A 10889-nucleotide genomic window follows, 5' to 3' on the forward strand; every position below is an offset into this window, starting at 1 on the left:
TACGTCTTTTATTTCATTTTTGTCTGTGTACAAATTTCAAGAAAAAGAATCTTGCATATTGCAGTATTATACTTCATATATGTGCGTTATATGCACAAAAACAAAATAAAATAAAAAAAACAAATTCTCACATAAGGAAGAAGTTAATAGAAAAAAAAAAAAAAAAAATGGCTGATACGTGAAAAAGAATTTTGACAAAATGCCAGCACATACTTGCTTTTACCTTTTTATATCTTGAACCTGGGCTTGTCGCAATAGTCTTATATTTCATAATGATATAAAAAGCATATTACAAATATACATTCTTATGTAAATTACTGTAAAAATAGCAAAAAAATAAAAAGATATGAAAAGCTTTTTTTTCTTTTTGTTTTTACTAAATTATGGCTCATATAAGGGTGTACTTAGGTTACTAAAGTATCAAAAGAAATAATGAAAAAAAAAAAAAAAAAAAAAAAAAAGGAAAGGAAAGGAAACTCGTTGAATTTTTTTTTTTTTTTCATTTGTTCATATAAGTAAGATGCTTAGATATTCTTGTATGGTACATTGAAAAAAGAATAAAAATAAAACAAAACAAATATGCATGTAGCGAACTACATCTGCATATAGCTAAATGAACTAACATATAGCAAAATAAAAGATAATAAAAAACAAACAAATGAACGAAAAAAACGTAGCACAAATGTGAATTGTTATATAAAACTTTATGGAGAATAAAAATTCCTTAAAAAGTTTCACACTTTTTTTTTTTTTTTATTTTATATTATCTTTTTTATTTATGACGAATTTGAAGAAAAGAAAATAGCTTCATTTCCATATATTACATATAAAATACACCCTTTTTTTTTAAGTTTTCATCTGTTGTGTTTACATATAATTGATGAAACATATATGTTTGGTTCTCAAAAAATGAATCGAAGTTTAATTAAATAAAAGTTCTTGTTTCATATGCAAGTTTTGATAAATAACTTTTGGTATTTGTCACCTAGTAATAGTTAAAAAAATTAATATATTTTTTTTAACTTACGTGTTGTTGCATTGTAATGTACATATATGTGTATATATATATGTATAGATTACATACCTATGTTTGATGAAAAAAAAAGGCAAAGCGCATAAAATAAGGATATGTTTGTTATATTGAGAGAACATATATTAACGAAATTGAAAGAATGATATATACATATATATATAATGCGCGATCATATTTTAATAAACAATTTGCAAAGGAAAGCATTTTGAACAACAAAAGTATAAAAAAGCAAAACAATTAAAAGAATGTTTATAACCCTAACCGTCGAACTTCAAAGAGAACGTGTGAAAATACAGGCAAGAAGGGAAGAGAAAAAGAGAAAAAGAAAAAAACAAAGAAAATAAAAAGGAACGTATTAGCAATAACATGAAACAAAAAAAAAAAAAAAAAAGTAAATGAAATGATATATAATGAAGTAAAAAGAAAATATAGAAAACTGCAAATTAGTTGTCCAAAATATATTAATTACAAATAAAACTGTAAACAGAAAAATGAAAGATAAAGTGAAAAGTCAACAAGTTCAATTCGTAGCAATATGTAGCAATCACATGCTCTGGAAGCTTTTTTTTGGATCAAATTTGAAATAATAAAAATTTATAATACCTTGTTGCAAAGAGTAATTACCAATAAATATTTAAAATATGTCCATATCATATGTGAATAAAGTGTGAGGATCTCAATTAATAATGTAAGTGATATTATAAATTTAACAATAAGAAGAAGAGGGAAAAGAAAAAAAAAAAAAACTAAAACATTTGAAATTAAAATAAAGCTATCTTAATCCTTTTATTATTCAATGTATACATATACATATATATGTATATATGTATATATATATATATATATATATACACTTGTATGTACAATATGTATCTTTATTACTTTTTTTTAAATTTAAATTATTCCTAATTATAAAAAAATTATTAAAAATTCGATGAAAAATAAAATTTATAAATTATAAAAAAAATTAACAACTATAATAAAAAAAAAAAAAATACATACATATATATATATATATATATATATATATGTTTGCATATTAACATATTAGCATAATTACACATTTGCATATTAACATGTCAGCGCATTAACATAAACATTTGCTTAACATACTTTTATCATTAGTAGATGAATTATTAGTCAGTTGTATATCAACAACATTCGTTTCATTATTATTGGTATTCTCTAAATTTGGTAATTTCGTTGCAATTTTTTTAAATAAAACTTTTATATTATGTCCTGCTTTGGCACTTGTTTCGTGAAACATGGTATTATATTCTTGTGCTTTCTGCATACCTTCTTCATATGTTACTTTTCTAAGATCACCTAAATCTGTTTTATTTCCTACTAATGCAATTATAACATCTTTACCTCTTTCATTTAAAATATCTTGTATCCATTTTGTTGTATTTTCAAATGATTGTCTATTTGTAATATCATACACAACAATAGCTGCAGCTGAATCTCTAATATAACTTGGTATCAAACTTCGAAATCTCTCCTGACCTGCTGTATCCCACAGCTGCAGTCGTACAGGTCCTTCATCCAAATACAAAGTTTTACTCAGAAAATCAATGCCAATGGTGGACTAATAAAAAAAAAAAAAAAAAAAAAAAGTAAAAAGTATATACAGTCACATGTATTTATTATTAAATTTTAAGTTAATAATGCTACAATTCGTAAGCTCTTCCACGCATACATATTTATGCATATGTACATTATATATATATATATATATATAATAATATGCATGTGGAAAATTATTTTACATTGACAAAAAAAAAAAAAAAAAAAAAATTACGTAGCTAACTTTTTTCATCTTTAACAATATTACGATGATGGAAGATTTTTTTTTTTTTTTTTTTTTTTTTTTTGAAGCATGTAAACTATTATAATAAATAATGTGTACATTGGAAGAGTTGATAAATATATATACATATGAACAGATGAGAATAAATGTTTAAAATTTCCTTATTTATTATTATTATTTTTTTTTTTTTTTTCCTATGGTTTCTTCTTCCCTATACCTGATAATTATTATCAAAGGTATCATACATAAATCTTGTAATTATGGATGTTTTGCCAACGGCTTGCTAAACAAAGTAAAAAGAGATATAAAAATATAAATAATAATCGTAATGTCAATACCAAAAAAAAAAAAAAAAAAAAAAGGCATATATATAGATAAATAGATAAGATAGATTTAGATATAGAATAATATAATATATTGTAATAAAACACTATATTTATATTTGTTCTTTCTTCGTATAATTCGTTTTCATTTGTACTTCTCCTAAAAATACAAGCTTATACTTATTTAATCCTGAGTCTACAAAATGGAAAAAATTGCAAGATATTGTAGAATAAAATAGATTGATGATTAACAAAACAATATGGAGTAAACGCAATTAAAATATGCATGAACATTCAGCAGTCACGTATGCAAGCAAGACACCTCCACAACGTTCTACGAATACACATTATATATACACACATTATGTGTGATGGTGTACAAAAAAACAAACGCTCAACATTATATTCTTTAGCTTAATTTTTTATAATAAACATGACGTAAGTTCTTTTTGCAAGAAATTATTTCCTCTTATCTTATTATATTTGGATTATATATATTATATATATATAAATAATTTCTATTCTCTTTCCTATTGTTTTCCCTTACTCTGAAATTCATCCATTATTAATGCGAAAAAAATTGTAAATAACTAAGATTTACTCTCAAAGTGTTTAAAAAAAAAAAATTGGAAGTTATAAATAAAAATTTCTTTTATCCATAATATTCACAACATGTAATTTGTACCTTTTTTTCCTTTCATATATTACTTATTTTAAGCACTTACTTTTATATACATATATAAATGTGTATCAACGTACTAACGTTTATATATATATATATATACATATACAAATGTTAGTGTAACTATTATATATATATATATTTATAAACAAACGTTTTTGTGAGAAAAAAAAAAAAAAAAATTTAATACAATCAAATAAAGGATAAAAAAATATATACACACAATACGTATATATAATATATTATATATATGAACATGAATTGTACATAAAAAAAAAAAAAGAAAACAAATAACATAAAAACATTGGATATTAAAAAAAAAAAATTTCATTAACAATAAAATGCCATTATATATGCATTTTACTTTTCATTACACTTTACTTTTCATTACACTTTACTTTTCATTACATTTTACTTTTCATTACACTTTACTTTTCATTACATTTTACTTTTCATTACATTTTACTTTTCATTACATTTTACTTTTCATTACATTTCATTTTTGTTATATTTTATTAATTTTTATTAAATTTTATTATTATTTTTTTTTTTTTGAATTTTGCAATGTTACGTATATAATATTAAAAACAACCAAAAGAACATGTGCACATGAGTTGTTCAGGTTAATATAAATCTCTCAAAATTGTTTAAAAAATTACAATGTTGTTATACTTATATAAATATATATATATTATATATATATATTATATATAAATATTTTTTAACATTGTGGGTATAGGTATAATATTATATATAATCAATAAAATGTTATAAAATGTACAATAATTATTTATAAATGTTTAAAATATAAGAATATTTAGAAAAAAAAAAAAATAAAATAAAATAAAAATAAAAAAAAAAAAAGAAACTATAATTTGCAGTGTATAATAAAATTAAGTTCTCATAAGAAAAAAACAGCTTTTTTTTTTGTTGTACTTTTTAAAATGTTTAATCTTGTTTTTGTTTACAACTTATAAAGGAAGATAAAATAATTAAAACATAATATTTTTATACAGCAATATTTGTTTTGTGTATGAGTAATTGTGTTTGTTTTAGTTCTTCTCTTTTTGATTGCATTTTGCTTTTCCACTTTGTCCCTCTTCTTTTTCCGTTCATTTTACTGTACATTTTTCTGTACATTTTTCTGTACATTTTTCTGTACATTTTTCTATTCACTTTTTTATTAACTTTTTTTTTTTTTTTTTCTTTTTTCCATTCAATTTAGCTATTCATAATAATATAAAGCTGTTATACTTTAATTTCTATTTCATGTACATGCATGGGGAATAAAATGTACACAATATTGTAACATAAAAAGGTGTAATAAAATACGTAAGTTATATTATAGAAGAATTATACTGTATTTTTTTTCTTGCATTATAATATAAAATGAAAAATGAAAAAAATGTTAAAGAAAAGAAAAAGTCATATATATATGCATATATATAAACATATATATCTACATTTAAAATTAAATTTGATAAACCAAAAATGGAAATGCTTAATAATGTGTATCATTGATACTGTAAAATTGTTACCTAAGCAAGAATAAAAAAAGAAAAAAAAAAAAAAAAAAATGAAATTTAAACTTTACAGTATTAAGAATAGTATTTTAATTAATTTTTTTTTGTTTTTTTTTGTTGGAACATACAACCGCATCGTGTCAAATGTAATTATTTATAAAATTGTTAATATACTAATTGTTGGCATTATTTTGTGGAAAGTGTAATGGTATCATCAAAGGAACTATTTCTCAACATAAGCGCGCTAGAGGAATTTTGGTAGTTACATTAACAACATTTATTTTGAATTTGTTTTTAGCTAATTTTAAAAATATTATTATTATTATTGGAAGTAACCGTAGTAGTAGTAGTAGTAGTAGTAGTAGTAGTAGTAGTAGTAGTAGTAGTAGTAGTAGTAGTAGTAGTAGTAGTAGCAGTATTTTTTTTCAACATTTCTGTTATAACTACTTTTAATCCATTTGGTGCCCCCCGCCCCAACATTTAGACGACTATGGAAAGAAATTTGCTTTTTTCACCTACGTTTTTGTGTTTTTATAGTATTTCATCGAAAAGTGTAATATACTGTAAGTCAAGATTAAGTGTAGGTGAACATATTACAGCTTTTCTTAGATGGTATAAAATTTCATCATTTTCAAAATTGTACTGTGTATTATACTCCTCTTGTATATGTTCATATTCATCTATTTGTAATTTCTCATTCAACTCGTAGTTATTAGTAGACGTTAAATTATTATCAACTTCACTGTTATTATTGTTGTCACTTTTGTTACTGCTATTATTGTTATCACTTTTGTTACTGTTATTTTTCTTCTTATTATTACTGTTACTATTATTGTTGTTGTTATTGTAATTTTTTTTTTTTTTTTCATCTTGTACAGTGTGTTCATATTAACCCCTTCTTCTTCATTCCTACTTGCAATCTCGTCATCCTCTTCCATAGCATGACAATAATTCTTTGTTGAATTTGACTCACATAAATAATTTCCTACATATCCTGGTTTGCACAACAGACTAGACACATCGATACATGGTTCATTCCTCGTTCTCTCACCTTCGTTTTTATATATGCTTATGAAATCATCACTTTTGTGTATTACCTTGTAGCAACTTATTTTTTCGATACATTTTTTTTTTTGAATTGATTTTATTTTTGGTTTTTCTGCTAGAAGCTGTAAAAAAAAAGGGGGAAAAGATATAAAAAAAATATAAAAAAATTAAAAAACAAAAATTAAAAAATAAATTAAAAAAGAAATTAAAAAAGAAATTAAAAAAGAAATTAAAAAAGAAATTAAAAAATATAAAATAAAAAAATATATTAAAAAATATTAAATTATAAAATGAAAAATGCTTTCCTAAAAAACTGAATTGGGGAAAAAAGTGAGGGATTATTTGAAAATATGTAACAGATTGTACTCAGGAAAGTATGAATACATATGCTTATGTACATATATATGCCTACATATACATATGATGTGTATGCGGGCTTGATCAAACAGGACTGTTCCCGTAAGAATAAAATATATGCTTGAAAATAAAATAGAAGAGAATGGAACAAAATGGAACAAAATGGAACAAAATGGAGCAAAATGGAGCAAAATGGAACAAAATAAAGTAAAAAGCTTACTCTCTCAACTGTTACATCCTGTGCACTATTCCCGAATAAAGGTACACCTTCATTACATGATAATTTTTTAGAATTATTTAATTTTTCATTATAATCCTCTAGCGAATAGGGGTGATCATATGAACATACTTCTTCCTTTTCGACTCTGTCGCTAAGGTGAGACTCACTGTTTCCTCTACTGTTTGTAGAATTCCATTTGGAAATTTTTGCCTTATTTTTTAAGATGCTTTTTCTTGTTGAGGAATTATGCCTATATTGAAAATTATTGTGGTTATTATTTTTTATGCCTATAAAAAAAGAATAAAAAATAAGAAAAATAAATAATTAAACATATATATATAGTTATAGATATATAAAAGTAATGAATAGTAAATATAAAAGGTCATAATATGAATCGGTTTTCTGTTAGAAGATAGTAACTACAACTTACTTTTTAACTTGCTCAAGATCATATTTTTTGAGTGCTTTAAAACCATCCCTGTTAAATTCTCTTTTAATGAATCCATATCAGGAGTTACAACACTTTTGACGAGCTTGACTTGAGATGAATGAAACAACAAAGCATCTTTTTTCTGTTGTGAGAAAAAGAATGGGTAAACTGCGTGAGTTCGAAAAATTCGAAAAAGTGGTTTGAAATTGCACCAAAAAGCGATTTAATAATGCACAAAAAGTGGTTTCATAATGAAAAAAAAAATAAACTAGATAAAAGGCCAAGAATGTACAATTTACACTTCACTTTTTCGCTGTTAATTTTTCAAATTTTTTTTTTTTTTTTTTCTTTTATCATAGTTACCTGAACAGACTCAAGTTTGATAAGGTCATCTTGAAAACCACGAAACTTTGCTTCCCCTACTGGTGTATCATAGACTACTTCGGTATTACAAAATATTAGTTTTTGTGAGACCGATCTAATAGTATTTTGCTCTTTGTTATTATCGTTACAATAACTAATATGATGACAACTTACACTTCTCACGTTATTTGATAACGGGTTAAAAGTTGGTCCTGATATATTTTGTAAATATTCATTGTATGAATTTTGAAACTCCCCACGTTTTAGCCCTTAAAAAATAAAATAAAAAAATGACGTAAAAATGTAGGCGATATTATATATATATATATATATATATATATATATATATATATATATATATATATATATATATATATGTATATGTACGTATGTATATGTATACAAGCAATTACTCCAAAGTGCATTATTGTAATTTACTTGTATTTGTAACTGATTGACTGTTAAGGTTTTTTCCAACTGGTAGTTTGATTTTTGAAAGGATTTTATTGCTCCAGTTACAATTTCTGTTTAAAATAGCGGAAAATGAAAAATCACTCACATACATATATGTATATACGTATGCATGTTCATTTGTATATAAGTTTGTACATACCCCATATCCACTGTTACAAAGAGATGGTGCAACGATATTATGAACAGAAATAGGTCAAAAAAGTGCTACAATACAGATATTCACCATTTGAATGAACATTCAGAAATATCATTATACATGTACCCTTAATGATGTACTATAGTAGAGTTTTTGTTTTTTTTGTTTTTTTTTGCTTCAAAAATGAAAAAGTAGTAATACAGGGAAAATATTTTTTAACATTTGAGGAAAAACCTCTTTCATGCGTGCAGAAAAAAGGATATTAGTGGAATAAACAAAACCAATGCAAAATGGGAGAATCTACATGTACACACATATATATATATACATATATATGTATATATATGGGTGTGCGTATGTATATTTCTATTTTTTTCCTACCTCAGAATGGAGAGTTTATTTTGTGAAGCTTGTCTGCATTTTTTTACTAAGTCTGTGTTCATGTGGACATTATCGTACACGATAGGTAGGTTAGTTATACTTTCTATAGTAGTGGGTGTAGAAGAAAAAGTCTTTTTATTTTTGAAAACAGACGTTGTAACGCTGTCTGTTTTCTGATGATAAGGCACATAGTTAGGTAATTTTGTTTTTATATCTTTCACGTTTAATTCTTTTATTTCCCCGTTTATTTTTTTTAAAATACACTTCGTTTTAAGGAATTTATTCTTCTTATTGAATGCATTTTCGGAAGAGGGATTTTCTCGTGAGAAGTGTATCATGCTTGAGTGAATATCGTCTCTTTTGCTTTTTCCTCGTTCGTTATTATCACTATTACCATTGAAATTATTGTTATTATTAATATTACGAGTATTATTAATGTTATTGCTATTAAAATTATATATATTATCCTTTATATTACTACTAATATTATCACTAAAATTTTCTCTTTTTTTTCTTATTTTGCTATACCCAATTTCAACTGAAAAATTGTGAGTGTTCAAATTATAAGTTTGGTTACTACAACTTGGTCGGATTAATATGCCACTACTTTTGCAATTTATTTTTTTCTCGCCTGACTTACTGTTTACGTATTTCCCTTTTCTATTGCACATATTCTCGTTATACATATATCCACCATATTTGTTCTTTTCACATATTTGCTTGTTCAATGATACAGTTCGTGAAATTGCCGATTTCACTTTGTTTTTTAGGCTGCCAATACTTGTCATAAATTTATTTATATTATTTAATTCTAAATGGTATTTTTCCTCTGTTTTTTTTTTTTTTTTTTTCTTTTCTTCTAATTGTATGAACAGGACAGGTAAAAGTAGAAAAATTACTTTGGTTTGCGTTTTTATCTGACCTCATTTTATTAGTATCAATATATTTAATATATTTTTTGTTGCATTTATTTGGTGCTATTTCGTGGCTTCTTGTAATCGCTACTTTTTTTTTTCTACATATTTATATATTTATTTATTTAAAAATGAAAGTTGTTAAATGAATGAATGTTGTTAAATGAATGAAAGTTGTTTATTGTCTTAACTCAAATTTTGCGTAATGGAGTTTGTTTGAAACAAATGTGTGCAGAGTATATAAATATATATGAGGAAGGAAAAAAAAAGACGAAATTTTTTTTGGGAAATTATATCTGTACTTTTACATATATGTGAAGTGAAGGTTTGCACTTTACATATATTTTAGTTTATCAGAGCTGTTCAGTTGTAATATTTTTTAGTGTATATAAGTGTGCATACACAGACGAATAGATGTTTACATGCCCTAATATATATAAATGTACTTAACACGTGTAGCAATTTTATTCTGAAGCATTTGCTTTTCCATCACATTATGTTAATATACTTATTATAAAAAAGTAAAAATCCTTTTTATGATTAACTTCATATTTGTTACAACACTAATGAGCTAGTTTGTAGTGCATAGATGGACGCATGAACAAAAATATTTCACTGTTAAGTACCCTTTTTAAGGTGCTCCCTTGAGCACAAAAAAAAAAAAAAATAATAAAATAAAATAAAATAGATACACATATATATGTATATTTGAGCGTACGTAGTACTGCCAATGCATTTACCAAAAAAGGACCAATTAAAAATTTTATTTTTTACAAATTCTACAATGCCCTTTGTTCTTAATTTGAACTGTTTTATAAGGATACCACTTGCACACACACACACATACACATACATACATACATAAAAAAAAAAAAAAAGAAATAATAATAAAAAATAAGTATTACCGTTCTTTTCTCTTAAAAATGCAGTGGTACCCTGTACTAAGTCAGCACTTTACTTTCAAGACTATAACGAGACCGCAGTGATGTACAATGTTATACAAGTAATTCTGAAAAAATGATTCATTGTGTTACTGCTAATCTGTTAAACTCATTTATGAAACATACACATGTGTAAAATTAATACAAAAGATTTGAAGCTAAAGAAAAAGAAAATAAGTATGTGATAAGAAATTAGAATTTACTTTCTTCCAATTTGCATTATACATATTTCTTCATTTAATTTTGTTAATACTT

General features: G+C 24.1%; 2 protein-coding genes across 2 annotated transcripts; both read right to left on the reverse strand.

The window, feature by feature from the left end:
* Positions 1–2120: 2120 nt before the first annotated feature.
* MKS88_003041 (ras-related protein Rab-6) lies at positions 2121–3729 on the reverse strand (the record flags this gene model as incomplete). Its single annotated transcript, XM_067216099.1, has 4 exons — positions 2121–2621; positions 3061–3126; positions 3322–3362; positions 3714–3729. 4 exons carry the CDS (start codon positions 3727–3729, stop codon positions 2121–2123), a joined length of 624 nt encoding a protein of 207 aa, XP_067073612.1.
* Positions 3730–5902: 2173 nt separating this feature from the next.
* Positions 5903–9567, reverse strand: MKS88_003042 (uncharacterized protein; the record flags this gene model as incomplete). Its single annotated transcript, XM_067216100.1, has 7 exons — positions 5903–6240; positions 6285–6540; positions 6996–7282; positions 7426–7567; positions 7789–8057; positions 8227–8312; positions 8780–9567. 7 exons carry the CDS (start codon positions 9565–9567, stop codon positions 5903–5905), a joined length of 2166 nt encoding a protein of 721 aa, XP_067073613.1.
* Positions 9568–10889: the final 1322 nt, after the last annotated feature.

The sequence above is a fragment of the Plasmodium brasilianum genome, chromosome 9 (genome assembly GCF_023973825.1).
Source record: "Plasmodium brasilianum strain Bolivian I chromosome 9, whole genome shotgun sequence".
Lineage (NCBI taxonomy): Eukaryota > Apicomplexa > Aconoidasida > Haemosporida > Plasmodiidae > Plasmodium > Plasmodium brasilianum.